Raw genomic sequence first — 16321 nt, 5'->3', positions numbered from 1 at the left:
TGAGTGAATTCAGGCAAATCTAAGTAAGCCTGTTTATGTCTGATCTTAGGTAACTGCTGGCTAATGAGCACCCAAATAGCAATGTAGTCTTCATAAAATCTCTATTGTCTTTGTTTTTTGTAAACTCTCTCCCCACAAGCTGCCATGCAAGCACACACATTAAGGCCTTCACATTTGAAATGGAAGGAGGAAGGCCTCGGCCACCTCCAAATTCAGGCCTTCCCAGACATTTCCTCACTCTTTATCTGCATCTCATGTATATGAAATAAAGTGGAGCAAAATGAAACTGTTTTGGGAAGAAAGACTCAGGCGCTAGCTTCTCATGGGAAATGGGGAGAGAAGGGAAACTAAATAACAAAAGCACAAAGTGGCGGAGGGGCGCGGGGAGGGAGCGCTGTTTGAAATCAGCAAACATCAGGGCTCCTGTTTCTGTTTCATGAGGGCTGTGCTTTCATTTATTAGTTGCAGATCGGGTTCCTTTGCAGGTGATGCGGTCCCAACATTACATCACCAGAAGAGCAGCCAAGGAACATCTTAGTGCCAGGATGACTGAAGCACAGAGGAATGTATTATCACACACAGGCTACTGAGAAACTCGCCAATCTTTTCTTTGCTGGGGGTGCTGGGATGGAGAGATGAGGGCAGAACATGTCACTGGAAGAGTGAAAGAAAGTTTTTGTAGATGAAAAATGTGAGGGGGGGGGGTGAGTCTGACAGACAATCCCCTGCAAGCACGGATAATCGTAGCCATGTCTCTTCTCTGCGGAGGTTTAGGAGCATTAACAAAGCCCAGATTTAGTAGGCTAATGCTCGAACAGGATAACATGACTCCCCCCGCAATTCTGTACTGGAACAAATTAATCAGTGTTTCTCTGTACTTGGGACCTGGCTGTTTCAGCTGAAGGATAGAGCTTCTGGGACTATGAGCTAAGAACACGCCAACATGAAATCATTATCTGTGGCTTTTAACCTATAAATGGAAAACTCACACCAAAGCTGGAAGTATAAATTATAACCCAGATTGAAATGATTCTGGAAATTTTTATGTATCAAAATATAAGAAAGGCTCTCTCCCTAATTTTTGTTTCCCACCATCTCCACCAAATGCATCAAAGGAGTGTAAGCTGCAGGGCCCCAATGACTGTGGATTCCAATTCTGTGCAGCAAGGAATCCATGTTGAGTTTTAGTCAATTAAAAAAAATTAGGTGCACTGGACTATAATTTTTGAATGGGTTTAACATTTCAGATAACCCTTTCAAAGTCTAGGCTAAAGTCTGGAATTGATTCACCATCCCCTAATATGGAGGAAACCTTGGACTATCCATCAAACCATGAGACAAATGCTGCTGTGGATGGTTGAAGTTATAAGAAAGTAGATTTCAACTGAACATTAGAAGGAACTTTTTTGTGCAAATAAGTTTTTATTTTGTTTTTTAAAAAATGGAAAAAATAACTCAAAAATAACTGGGAAAGATGGGAAACATCACAGGATATAGTATATAAGTTAAGGAAATAGTTCTCCACATGAGTCTATCGTATCTAGACAGATAATAAGAATTGTGACAAACTGAACTAATTGCCTAGAGAAATAGTGAGGTCTCCTCTGGATGGATAGCTATCTGCTGGAAAGGCTGCAGCTAGAGATACTGCGGGACCCATGAGATTCCTTCCAACTGTATGATTCTATAACTCTATGATTAGTGAACTAAGGTAGTAAAGGTAAAAATTTCCACTGACATCAAGTCTAGTCATGTCTTACTCTGGGGGATGGTTCTCATCTCCATTTCTAAAGCGAACAGGCAGCATTGTCCGTAGACACCTCCAAGGTCATGTGGCCAGCATGATTGCATGGTGTGTCGTTACCTTCCCGTCAAGGTGGTACCTATTCATTGACTCACATTTGTATGTTATATCTGTGGAATGTCCAGGGTGGGAGAAAGAACACTTGTTTGTCTCAGGCAAATGTGAATGTTGCAGTTGGCTACAAGGCCATTAAATGCCAATCAAGGTGGCCAACTGCAACATTCACACTTGCCTCAAACAGACTAGAGTTTTTTCTCCCACCCTGGGCATTCCACAGATATATAAATCCCACTTGCCTAGTTTCCAACAGACCTTACAACCTCTGAGGATGCCTGCCATAGATGTGGGTGAAATGTCAGAGGAAAATGCTTCTGGAATATGGCCGTACAGCCGGGAAAACGCATAGCAACCCAGAAACAGGAAAGTTAAGAATGAATGTAATTGTATGCTAAAGGTATCTAAAAATGATTAACAGTAGGATACGGAACTGCTTTCCTTAGATTCAGTGTCCCTAGAGGTTTATTTCTGATTTCTGAGATATCTATCTTTCTGCAATCTGAATTACAGCAGTCTAAGAAATTCTCTAGAAAACACCAATTTGAATTAGTTTATATTAAATTATCGAAACAGAAGTACATATGTGTGTGTGTTTCTATTATTTTAAATAAACCAATTCAAATTGGATTTTCTAGGGGATCTCTTAAAATGCTGTGAACAGTCAGATATATCTTATCCCAATTTAGCGCAGCCTGAAAAACACTTTTTGCAAATATTTCTTTCTGGGTAAAAAGTAGACAACTGTTGAACTATTCATACAATTGTTTTCATCACAGAAATCTGCATAATATGAGTTAATTAAAGCTGAACAAAGCATACAATGAAGCCTAAAAACATTAGTCCTGCATCTGTAGCAGAGCTACCAAAAAGCAGATACTAAATCTGAGTTGGGTCGGGAGGTGTGATGTGTGGTGGCCTGGGGGGGGGGGGGGGAATCAAAATGTTAATCTGATTCTGTGATTATAATTGCAATTCTGGAGTTCTGCTATGGATAAATCATTGAAAAGTTTTCATTCCCTAGCAACATTGCATTGGAAATGTACAATTCATTCAAAAGACCATCTCCGATGTGCTCACCTTTCACGCTCTTGCTCCAAGAGGTTGGTAAAGTCATCGCTCTTGTTCATGTAATCTGTATGTTTATGCTTCTCATTTTCCAGCTCGTAAACTGTGCGACGGTGGCATTTCTCTGCCAAGAGAAGCTGTTCAAGCATGCGCCGGTATGTTTCTTTTTGCTTTTCTTCAAGTCTGTCCAGCTGGTTTATTGAAACATAAAATGGACTGTGTTAAATCTGTTGTTGGATGGCTTTAGTATATCTGCTAAATAAGAATTTTGTGTTACATAAACTTGACATGGCCTCTTTTATTTTTCACAAGCAGCCATAAGTAATAAAACCCACTGTTTTCCATTTGTTTCCAGTATTTCTTTTTGCCTATTGTAGACCAACTGCAGCGGAGGAAGAAAGTTAAAATGTCAGTCATAACAAGCTACTTTGTAGGAGAAGAAGACACTGTGTTTTTAACCTTCACAAGAGACTTGAAAAAATTGAGGAACTGACTGCTTACCAGGTATTGCATTTTATATTTCAGTACAAAAGGGGGAATACCTTACTGTGAGAAAAGGAACGATTCCCAGCAATGTTTGAAACAGGAACAGATGCATCAATTTGCTTCTATACAGATTTGTGTGAGTTCACTCATGAGCACACCTATTCCTGTTTCCTGGATCAAGTACTTCTTCCCCTCAAGCAAATACTTTATGATTTTGGGGTGATTGCCTGGACTTGATGAACTTGATAGGTTTCAAACAATCTTGGGGATTCTTTTCGATAATTGCATAAGATGATACTGACAAAAATCAGCAGACAAGCACAGCATGGATATATTCAAGTCAGTAAAACAATATGAATCAGACAGACAATCTATCTCATTATGAATCTCTCCAAATGTCAGGATTTTCAAGAGAAGCCCTCAGAAAAAATCACCACCATGAATGTGTTGTTCCCAGTGTGGGATATACAATTTCCTCTCAAAATTGTGATCAGTTCCCACTCCTATTGCTCGTAAGGAAGGGTGTGAGGAGGGGAGGAAGAAAGTTAAAATGTCAATCATATCAAACTACTTCCTAGGAGAAGAAGAAACTGCGTTTTTAACCTTCACAAGACTTCATACTAGGCTTTAAATTGTTCTGATGTTTACTGGTGTTATTGTAGGGATCTTCCCAATCTCTATCTCTCCCCCCCCCCCCCCCAACACTCTTTTTATGGTTGTTAGTTGATGTGGCTGCTTCTTTCATAGAAAGGCAGGAGATTAACAAACAGAATGATTAACAGTTCCTGGTGGCGCAATGGGTTAAACCTGTACGGTCAGCAGTTTGAATCCAGGAAGTGGGGTGAGCTCCTGTCTCTTGGCTCCAGCTTCCCATGCTGGAACACATGAGAAGCCTCCCACAGAATGATAACACATCCGAGCATCCCTTGGGCAATGTCCTTATACCAGAAGTGACTTGCAGTTTCTCAGTCTCTCCTGACACAAGGAAAAACAACAAACAGAACTAAAATATATAAAATGAGAAGGCTTTCCATTGTTAGCAAATTCTGAACATTTTGCTAGAGTCACAAGCAAGCCTTCTGTTGTAGTTTTCCACCAGCCTCCAAATTTACAGAGATTGCTGGCAAAACCTGTTTTGCAAACTTCAGTTAGCAATCTAGAACTGTATCCTTTTGATTGAGAGCATTGCACTACCTGTAAGCATCTGTCACCATGGATTTTGAATGTATGGATTCAACTAGATTTGGAGAAAAAAAATCCAAAAAGGCTATTTTATGTTAGGAGTGCTATTTTATGAAGCTACTGTACACTATAGGATCTGAGCTTCTTCTGATTTTGTCATCCATGGGAGTGGGGGTTCCAGCAATCAAATCCCTTGAATGTAGCTCGGTTTCATCTTTAGCAACTGAAGAAGCCAAGCACCTAGCTGTTTTACTAATTTTATATTTTAGAACTGTTTCTAAATGACTGGTGTTTGTGTGTATGTGTGTGTGTATATGTATATACATATATACACACAAACACAAACAGAGTCAAAGAGAAATCAACTGCATCCTTCTAGGAAACAGGACACATTTGTTGGTTTGCTTTTTCATCACACATACATAGAATATATACTCTATGCTATTGGGTTGGGTTACATAAACAGCTGTGTTGTGGTGAACCAAAGGGCAATCAGTTATTTCCTTATTTTCTGCAGCAAATTCAACAGTTTTCACATGGTACCTGCATTACATGTCACCATGACTTGGTCACCTTTGTGATAAAGTGCTCAACAATTTATAGTCACAATAATATAAATGACATTAGTTTCAAATGTAGATCTTTATAGGATACTTTTCAGTGCATATTTGCTCAGAAGTATCTCAGGTGCCAGTAAGACTTAATCCTGTATTAAATGTTTATACAGTAAAGTCTTGCTTATCCAACCTTCGCTCATCCAATGTTCTGTTTTATCCAACACAGTCTGCCTCCCACCCGGATCCACAGCAATGTTTTGGTGCTAAATTCGTATATACAGTAATTACTACATAATGTTACCATGTATTGAATTGCCTTTTCTGTCGATTTGTTGTAAAACATGATGTTTTGGTGCTTAATTTGTAAAATCATAATGTAATTTGACATTTCATAGGCTTTTCCTTAATCCCACCTTATTATCCAACATTTTCACTTTTCCAACATTTTTGCTCATCCAATGTTTTGCCAACCTGTTTATGTTGGATAAGCGAGACTCTAGTGTAATTTATTTTCTAAAGTTTGAGGAGTTCTCAGCAATTGTTTGCAAAAATGAAACATGCTCGGTGCTAACAACAGCTTACCAACTGTAGGCACTAATACTGTCCTCCCACTAATGGTGAAGGAGAGCAAGACAGAATGGGATATCCCTGCATTCTGTGACAGTATTCTTAGTTGATATTAAAAATCAACAGCAAAGACAAGAAAGTATCCTGACTCACTGAGTCAGCCTGACTCAAAGCAAAAGGTACTTACTTACCTCTGAAATTGGCTTCTCATAAACATCTTCTCCAGCTGATTTCTCATGGGCGAGGAGGGCATCTCTATGCAATATTTTCAGGACATTCTGTGGAGCTGCAGATCCATAATGTGCCTCCAGAACATCAGGCCTGACTTTCTCTGTCTTCAGCATATGGATCACATCTTCTCTAGCCTGCAAGTTCACACTTCAATATTATCAATATTGTTCCTATTAACCTGATACTCTTCACATATTGAAAGAGCAGAGCTTGAAAAAGCTATGGCTTTGGATTAAAGCACACATTCTGGAAGCTATTGTCCAGAAAACAACTGTCCAAGTTCTATGGAAAGACACTGTCTGCTTTTGAGTTAATATAATCATGGCTTCCTAGGTTGCCACTGAAATGGGAGGAGTTCCTTTTTCTGTAGTAAAAGGTTTTCTTTCTCCTTCTTTGGTATAAGGATGAAGCCCAATATTGTTGATGAAGAAGAAAGATTCTGTCTAGGATTCTCTTTTACTTATGGAATAGCTCTAGTCAGCAGAATGAGGAGCCCTTTTACACAATTATGGTCAGCCCTCCACATCTCCTGGGCACAGGACACCAATGGACGTGAAAAATTAAATAATTTTTTTGCTATAATTTTACCATCTCTCTGGGAATTTCTAGGTTTTTCAACATGATGCTATGATTGAGTCTCTCTGGAAGCTGACCATTGAACTGCACTGGAAGACTTACCACCTAATAAGATGGTAAAATTATAATCCATTACTGAAACAATTACACCACTGGCTCACCTTTGCAGAGAATATTAGATATTAATCTGGATGTTGCATTTGGGACTAGGTGCAGTTTTCACATAGACTTCAGGAATAGCCACATCTAAAGCGCATTACAGTGGTCTGGTGGAAACACCGAGGGCCACCTTCTGCATATTCAGAGATGACAGCCTGGCTGTGGTAACAAACAGAATGCTAAACAAGTCAGACCTCGAGCAAGACACTCCTTAAGGTCTAATAAGATTTTCAGGAGGGCATTCATGGCTCCAAGCATGTGCAGATTCCAAAGCTCTGCCATGCCTACTTTGTACAGAATGCTGCTGTAACAGCTGCACTTTGAATGCCAAGGTCCAGTGCAGCACATCCAAGACTTATTTACTTATTTTCTACATGGGACTGGAATAATCTGTCTTAATTTAGAATTCATTTATTTAAGGTATTCTGTTGCAAGTCCAGGAAATCAATCTGTTTCTTTCCTTTTAAATGCAGTTTTCAGCCCCCTACAACTTAATTTCCCAACTAGTTGACATGCAACATAAGATAATTAATCAGGTCTTTTGGATCAAAGACAGCAAAGTTAAAGACAAATAGGCACGTAATCCACAAATACTGTCCTTTGTGAAATAATTGGAAATTAATTGGATGTTATTAACATCCCTGGATAGCTTTTCTGGCTTTAATAATGGACAGCTAGGAGTACGTATCTAAAAATGTTGTGAAATAAAAGATCAAGGTTTACTAAGTATATCATTTTGTTCTGATTATACTACACTGCTATCTGTCAAATCCTGATTATGAGCACTGTGTATTCCTTGGCCAATTTATTAATAGTACAACAGGTGCTGTGTACCAGTATGAGAAATAAGATAAGGTCATGGGTCCCCCAGGAAGTGTTGTGGCCAGTAGTGCATTTTCTGAATTCCAAAAGACTTTTCAAACTGGACCAACAAAGACCGTGAGTAAAATGCTCTCATGTTGAATGTCTAAAAGGCATTCCGGCGATAGTTCTCAAACAGCTTCAAGTGCTAGAAGAGAAATGCTCTAGAGGTAGGATAGTAAATCATTACTCTATTCTCACACCCAAGAATAAAAATAAGTTTTCTCTGTGCCAGGTGAAACGACAAGAATTTTTCACATTTGGGCTGGAGTGGGGTTTTGTTTGCTCAGAGACATTGGAAAATATAATTCTTCTAGAAAAGGATGATATTATGTGCAAAAGAATTATGTATGTACATCATATTCGAATAACAGATCTTGCATCAAAAATTATACAGTATTTTGTGTGAAATATAAAGATTTCAAGCAGATTAAATGATTCCAAACTGTCTGCAAATAAAAACAATGTTCCAAATGCTCTCATAAAATGTTCCAAATGCTCTCATAAAATGTCAAGGCCTTCCTTTTTATAGTGTACCATGAAGAAAAAAACCCTACAGCCCAAAACAATTTCTCAGTTTATTAAATATCTTTAATCAGTGAGCAGTTCATTTTTGTGCACAACTCAAAGTGGACTAGATTATATATTTAGTTTCACTTTAGTGGGGAGGGTATCTGGTTTGTGGAATGACATGAAGAGAATTATAATACTTTTGTATAGTGGAGTTTACCCTTAAAAGGGAAGTGGGCAATATTTCCACTGTTTCTTGAAGGAACAAAGGAGTAGACAGGCAACACTCTATTCTAATTTCATGCAGAAATATCTTCTGAAAATGCTGGTACACAATGATGCAGCCAGGAATACTGCTGAAAGGAAGCAACTGGAAAAGCTTACACAATATGAGGATTTAAAGACAGAACTGCAAAGACTCTGGCATAAGCCAGTAAAAGTGGTCCCAGTGGGGATCGGTACACTGGGTACAGCACATAAAAACCTTGGGCTGCACTTAAAAACAATCAGCACTGACAAAATTACCCTCTGTCAGCTGCAAAAGCCACCCTACTTGGATCTGTACGCGTTATTCGCCGATACATCACACAGTCCTAGGCACTTGGGAAGTGTCCAACGTGTGATCAAATACAAAAGCTGGAACAGTGGTCTTGTTTGCTGTGCACTAATCTTGTTATGTATCAAATAATAATAATAATAATAATAATAATAATAATAACAACAACAACAACAACAGCCAGCATAGTGGTCTTGTTTGCTGTGTACTAATCTTGTTATGTATCAAATAATAATAATAATAATAATAATAATAACAACAACAACAACAACAGTCAGCATAGTGATCTTGTTTGCTGTGTACTAATCTTGTTATGTATCAAATAATAATAATAATAATAATAACAACAACAACAACAGTCAGCATAGTGGTCTTGTTTGCTGTGTACTAATCTTGTTATGTATCAAATAATAATAATAATAATAACAACAACAACAACAGTCAGCATAGTGATCTTGTTTGCTGTGCACTAATCTTGTCATGTATCAAATAATAATAACAACAACAGTCAGCATAGTGATTTTGTTTGCTGTGTACTGATCTTGTTGTGTTTCAAATAGTAATAATACTTTATTTATAACCCACCCTCTCTCCCCAAAGGGACTGAGGGTGTGATTGCACAGTCAAGACAATTTGCATAGATGCATACTTTACACAATCCACGAACAGTTGTAAAAATGTCTGTTGCCATTGCATATACAGTTGAATTGGTTGAGTTTTACTCTCTAACCAGAACTGTCACAAGCAAACTACTATAGTATACAAGCTTGCTATTTCACAGGAAATGTCAATCTAAATCACACTCATCTTGCTCACTATGCAAAGTAAAGACCAGCCAGCCTAGCTAGTGTGTTGCCGTTATCTGATGTACCGGTTTTTAAAAACAATACTGCTGTGACAAGCTATTCTTCATTTTGCTTGGTATTGACGACTGAGTACTACTTTCTCTAGACTAGCAAAGAAATAAATATTGGAAGGCAAGTTGGACTAGTTTGATAAGCTAAGCACCACTCTGTTGCATAATCCTGCCTTGCTGAGATCAGACACTTTCCATCTGATCTCCGAGGCAGGTCACTGTTCTAGGCAGACCACTGACCTATTCTAAACCATTGAACCCACTCTGTCCTTCTCTCTGTACAACTTTATGTAAGCCACGTCTCCAGTGGGCTGTGAGAGCTCCAGTCCCAAATGCTTAGCAAACAAAAACCATGGAGGGAATGCTTCCAGGGATGCTGAGCAGCCACACTTTGTTCCTTCTTACAGCAAGCTTTGAAACAGATCAAATGAGCCACTGGAAGACATCTATCTGTTTCTCCCTGCCCGCACAGTTTTTGGTTCCTGCTTTATTCTTGCTAAAGAGCTGTGCGGATGATGTCACCTTTCTCCGAAGAGAACAGGCCACCAGAGCCTTTCACTGACATAATTCATTATCTGTAGTCTGGCCCCGGGACAGCAAATTCCCATGACAAAGAATTAACTCGACCCCTGCTTGATGTTTAGAGGCCTGGAAAGATATCACTTCCAGTTTCGTTGACACTGAAAAGAAGCTTTGTTCTGTATTATCACACCAAAGGGAAGGTTACCGAGGCCTAGAGTTCCCCAGTCTTTGGCAGGACAAGAAGCAAACTCTAAAGGTCACTGTAGATTATACAAACAAATCAAAAGCGTGTTGAGATATGTCTTACATGCTTCAGGAATGAAGGCATCACAATGGATAAACCAGCTGACGGGGAGTTTGCAGTTGCTAGTTATTATAAAATGCTTCTCACAGACAAATTTAGGCATCCTTAGATAGTGTATGAACATAAGACTATCAGTCACTGGAGTCACTGAGGGTTACCAGAGCAGCCCAGGTCTATTTTTTTACCAACAGTAGGTGCTCACGGGAAGTTCAGTGCCAATGGCAGTCCATTTCCTGAGCCAGAGAAAAGGAAAAGTGCATGGTACTAGCTAGAGCTACTGCCTTTAAGTGAAGGCCAATGAAGAAAGAATTAGACAACAGAACAATTTCCCCAGTAGTAACGCTGATCCTTAATTCTTTATCCCTACTCCTGTGCACAGTGTTTGAGTAAAAGGAAAAAAATGAACCAACTAATCACAATTCTTCAGGCGACCTTCATGACGCTTCCTTGGGTGCATCTACACCAGGTATGGGCAAACCCAGGCCTGGGGCCAGGTACACCCCCTTGGGCTCTTTTCTCAGGCCCTCCTCTCTCTCACCATCCTATCCTTCCTTCCTTCTCTCTTTCCTTCCTCCTTCCCTCCCTCCCTTATTTCACCACCTCCTTCTTTCTTTCTCCTTCCCTACTGCCTTCCTTCCCTTCCACCCTTTCGTGCTTCCTTCCTTCCCTCTTTTCTCCCTCCTTCCCTCTATCCCTATTCCTACTTCCTTCCTTCCCTCCCTCCTTCCCTTCATTCCTTCCTCCCTCTTGGGGGATGTTTAGCTGGAAGAAGTGAAGGTAGAGAGGGAACATAAGAAACATGTTTCAAGATTTAAAAGAGTGTCCCACTGAGGAGAGGAGCAGGGGGGCACTGGCTTTCTGCTGCTCTAGAGACCTGGGCACAAGGGACCAATGGTTTCAAATGGCAGGGAAAGAGATTCAACTGAAAAGATTTGAAAGAACTTCCTGAGAATAAGAGCTGTTGGCAAGTGGCATAGGCTCCCTTGGAGTATGGTGAAGCCTCCTTCTCTGGAGGTTCTTCTACAGAGGCTGTCTATTGGGAGTGCTTTGATTGTGCCTCCTTGTATGGCAGGGGGTTGGATTGCATGGCTCTTGGGGGTCTCTTTCAGCTTTAGGAATCTAGGTTTCTATATCAGGAGTAGGCAATACAGGGTCTAATTGATATACTTTTTCTCTCCTGTCCACCATCTCATCCTGATCAAGGTCAACCCCTTTGAGATCCAAACATTACCTGTCTTTCCTTCACTTTCTGCCTCTGAAAGAGAAAAGGAAGGAAAGGGCAGGGAGGGGACTTGGAGAGAACTCCACCCCACTCTGGCCTGCCATGAGGCCCCCAAGTTAGAAAGTTTGCCCATGCCTGATCTACACTGTAAAATTAATGCAGTTTGACATCACCTTAGCTACCACTGTTTAATGCTATGAAGTACTGAGATTTGAAGTTTGATAAGGTACCAGCACTCTTTAGCAGAGAAACCTGTCGACCTTGTAAAAGTACAACTCCCATAATTGGATAGCACAGTTAAAGTGGTGTCAAACTGCATTAATTCTACAGTGTAGATGCAACCCTAATCTTTCCAGGAAAAAATATTTTCAGTAAGAATGAACACAGAGAAGAATGCATTGCAGCTACAATGTTCTGGAATTGTTGCTGAATAAAAGGAGCCCTAAATTGTACCCTAGCATTGACCCATACACTGGCACACAAAAATGCAGTCCAAATTGGGAGAGAGGGAAATTTCTTTAACCCAAAGGTTTTGATCTGGAAATAGTAGGTCACTTGGCACCATCCTTCCAGATGAATGGTGTTGATTTGTTTCAGAGGTAATCACACAAATGGCCCCAATGAAGGCAGTCTTTCGGATAATAAATTCCTTCCCACGTTGAGGGCAAAGGGTGGCGCTTCCAGATCAATTATTATCATGTAGTTTGATGCCTTCCATTTAAAACTTTACCACATATTTACCACATAATTTCTTCCATTTTTTCTCATTTGAAACAATGTTAATGGTGGAAATACAAAATAGCTTGCCCTCCAACATTTCACAGATGAAAACTAGGATGCATATAGCCAAACAACACCAGTGTTTGTGGTCAAGATGGCAAAAATTATTAGTGAGGAAGGACACACAAGAAGAGGCTACAGAAGTTTGCTTTTCGCCTTAGGCTGCAAGTTACTCCTGTATGTATCAGCCCCAGAGTAACAATGGATCCAGCACCTGTGTGCAGTTTTTTATTGTTCAGTTGTGTTTAAGCTTTTGCACCTTAACAATGTCTTTTAAAATGTTGCAAACTGCCTTGAATTCTAATCTGAAAAAAGGTTGGGATATAAATAAATAAATAAATAAATAAATAATATTGGTCTTGTTAAAGTGAAGGGTGCATCTATACTGTAGCATTAACACAGTTTGATACCATGTTGACTGCCATGGCTCAGTGCTATGAAACAATGGGAACTGTGCTTTTACCAGATTTTTAGCCTTTTCTGCCTAAGAGTGCTGAAGCGTCATCAAACTACAAATCCTAGGATTCCATAGCATTGGGCCATGGAGTCAAAGTGGTGTCGAACTGGATTAATTCTACAGTATAGATACATACCTAGTACTGCTTCAGGCTTATTATCTGATTAATCATTGTAACAAGATGCAACTTTTTAATCCCCTCCTTGTTTGGTGCTTTTTTATTTTTCCGTTTTTTCATTTCTTTGCCACAAGTATTTTGGATACAACGAACAAACTTACCAGTTCTATAGAGTAATTTTTTTTTCTAATATAGCAGACAGATAGGTTAAGTCAGAAATCAAAGTTTCAAAGTTGATTATCTCTCTAAAAGTTATAAAACTTTTGTCTCACTCAATTAGCAGAACATTAGAAAAAATGGGTGGAAAAGATACATAGTATTTTCTCTTACTCATTTCCTGAAGTACAATGGGTTAAACCCTTGTGTTGGCTGAACTGCTGAACTGAAAGTCAGTGGTTTGACTCCATGAGATGGAGTGAGCTCCCGTCTGTCAGCTCCAGCTTCCCTTGCGGGAACATGAGAGAAGCCTTCCACAGGATGGTAAAATATCCAGGGCAACATCCTTGCAGACGGCCAATTCTCTCATATCAGAAGCAACTTGCAGCCTCTCAAGTAGCTTCTGACACGATTTTAAAAAATTGAAAATATATGAAATATTACTACCTGTCACAAGCAACTAACAAGGTATACCTTACTTTGGCGTGTATATGAAACATAAATGAAATTTATGTTTAAACTTGTATCCCACCTCCTATATGTCTAATTATATATGCAAATAAAGATATTCCTATAGCTGGGGAAAAACACCAAAACACTTATGCTTCAAGCATTTCAGAACTGTCAGCTTGCAAAGTGCTATCAAGGTGTTGATGCCTGAAAAGAATTTGTCTTATGACATCCCTTCTTTATGTTTTAATATCAATGTAACTGTTCTGTTCAGAAGCCCATTGTTCTGTCATTTCTTATGATTTTCCTTTGAATGTTAACTGAATGATACAAACCAAGAAAGAAAGAAAAACAGGATTATCAACCAGAGAATTACTGGTAGCTAAATTGTACTGGTTCCCTTTTAACCAACAGGTGGAGCCTGAACCCCAGATACAAAATAGATTCTCATAAGAGCATTATAATATTTTCCTGTATTTCTTTTAGCTAAATTATCTTCTGACAGCACATGTACGGTATTTTGCATAGGCATTGTTTCTAACTAAAACGGCCAGCAATTCAAATCATTTTTCTATCTACACTGCAATGACCTAACACACTGCGAACACACAGGGCCCATGTGAAGGTCAGCTCTCCAGCTACTAATTTCAAAAGTCAAACTTTCTCTTCCTTGTTTTTGGATACACAAATTTCCTAAAATTTTGCACAGTTAAATATGAACAAATATTCTGATTCTTGTATTTCATTGCACAGTACTAGATAATTATTCCTGTATCAAATAATTGCTAAATTACCAATTACATCTTGTCTTTCCTTCAGAGGACACATGGAAGCATATATGGTTATCCACATCTTCCTATGTTATTCTTATACAACCTTGTGCGGAAGATCTCCCACTCTCCTCCTTAAGTTATCTTCACAACAAAGCTGTGAGAAAGGTCTGCCTAAGGAAAATAGTGACTGGCATAACCTGACTCAGGTTGCACAGCTATAGCAGTTTGATTCGACTTCAACTTGCCACAGTTCCATCTTGCTGAATTCTGGAATGTGCAGTTTTGTGCCTTATTTAGGATTCTTTGCTGGACTTCAGGGAAATACAAGAGAGTTAATGCAGTTCTAAGGAACTGGCTTAAATACAGATTCCAAAAATTCCAGGATTCTATAGGATGGAGATGTAACCATTAAGGATCCGTTCTCAGGACTAAAACTTAGAACTCCCAGGTTGTAGTTCAGCCTTTGACTGTGCCTGCACCTGATCTATCTGGGTATTCTGGGCATGTTGGTCATTCTGATGACACTGGGGATTTTGGGTCTGCAAGCCAGCAAGAGATTTTAAGCCCCGAAAATGAGTGGTCTGTGTTGGAAGGCCACATTCCTGAAAGGCGGTTTACTAGGGAAGCAAAGTAAGGAACAGATCTGAGCACAGAGCACGAAAATAAAAGTCCAGGTGGACAGTTTAATGAGGAGTTATATAGGAGATTTATGTTCCGTCAACATAGGGCTTCCCAAGAGAGAGTATGAAGGTCAAGATGCTTATTAGACAAGAAATCTTTATCAGGTTCCCAGGGGAGAAGGCATGATTTTCTCTCTATATTAGCTAACCCAGCAGATGGGCCCATTAGTCCAGGCAATATTGGTGTTGAGCAAAGATCTATGGTCAAATCAAGGGATTTCTAGTTCCATGTTTCCTTTTATTCATGTCTCATGATTCCAAGTTTTGAATTTGTTTTGGATTTATTCTGCTTTTGTATTCCTGTTTTTTTTTATGCTACTCCTGTACTTTGATTTCTGTGGATTATTCCTGATATTTGGACTTTGGTTTTTTTATACTATTTTTGCTGAATTCCTGCTCAAATATATTCTTCAATAAACAGCTTTGCTATTTTACCTTGGACTGGAATGTGTACTAAGTACAGAGGTGGTCCTCAGCCTTGGAGGGAAACATCCCCTTAGTTGGGGTGGATGAAATGTGGGCCTTGAGCTACATGTAGTACCAAGTCTTTTCTTCTTCTTCAGCCCACTCCCCAGTGTACACCAACGGCAGTGTACGCTTACTGGGACAACCTCCTCCAGGGCCCAAGTAAGGAGGCTGATAACTTTACTAGCACAGAGCCTCGTTGGTCCTAAATCCAGCACTGTCCATCAGTCTTGACTCCAACCCTGAACCCTGGTAATGTAGGTCACATCGGAAAAAGTTCTACACCTCCCATCTCGTCATACTATTGAAACATACACAAAAATTGTCTGTGTGCACTGCTGTGGCCATTTCCCATTGTATCTACAGAAAGACATTGCCTAAGGGGCAACCTGTTTCCCAATCAAAAGAACTAAAGAGCTGAGGAATCCAACTCAACCTCTACACATATCAGAATACAATTACTTCTTGTAAAAGGATTGTGCTTGGAAATTCAGTATATTAAGCTGTGCTTTTTATAGCAGAAGGAAGGGTAAAAACAGGTAGGTGTATGCGCTTCTCTTTCCTTTCAGTGTTTGATTGGAAAACATTTACAACTGGCATGGCTTATATAGCTGCAGTCTGGAAAACAGAGATGGAATATTTTCCTGCCAGAGGAAACATGCATATTGTCAACTTTGAGCCTGGGTACCAAGGATCAGATATTTCATTTACTGGAAAAACCAAAAATAGGCCTCTGATTTTTGGCATCACTGATAGCACTGTTTTTTCCCCATGATATTTAGAATGACACATCACAGTGTATTTGCTTTGTTTTTTTCTTAGGTCTGGCCTTTCCTATAAATTGTGGTGATTTGTATGGTTTTGTTTTCCATGTTTGAAGAACACATTTCACACACTCTAACGCAGTGTCAGTTTTATATTTTTCTG

At 39.4% G+C, this 16321-nt stretch overlaps 1 protein-coding gene across 3 annotated transcripts in view; it reads right to left on the bottom strand.

Moving 5' to 3' along the window:
* The window catches only part of FILIP1 (filamin A interacting protein 1), a 96516-nt gene that overhangs the window by 33482 nt on the left and 46713 nt on the right, over positions 1-16321 (bottom strand). For all 3 annotated transcript variants that reach the window (XM_060752923.2, XM_067467773.1, XM_060752924.2), the window contains exons 3-4: positions 5910-6083; positions 2939-3117 (exon numbers count right to left, since the gene is read on the bottom strand). In XM_060752923.2, coding sequence (XP_060608906.2) covers positions 2939-3117; positions 5910-6083 — 353 coding nt within the window. The remainder of the gene's footprint in view (positions 1-2938; positions 3118-5909; positions 6084-16321) is intronic.

The sequence above is a fragment of the Anolis sagrei genome, chromosome 1 (genome assembly GCF_037176765.1).
Source record: "Anolis sagrei isolate rAnoSag1 chromosome 1, rAnoSag1.mat, whole genome shotgun sequence".
NCBI lineage: Eukaryota > Metazoa > Chordata > Lepidosauria > Squamata > Dactyloidae > Anolis > Anolis sagrei.
Note: the sequence above shows the minus strand (reverse complement) of the source record. Positions and strands in the feature narration are given on the sequence as shown.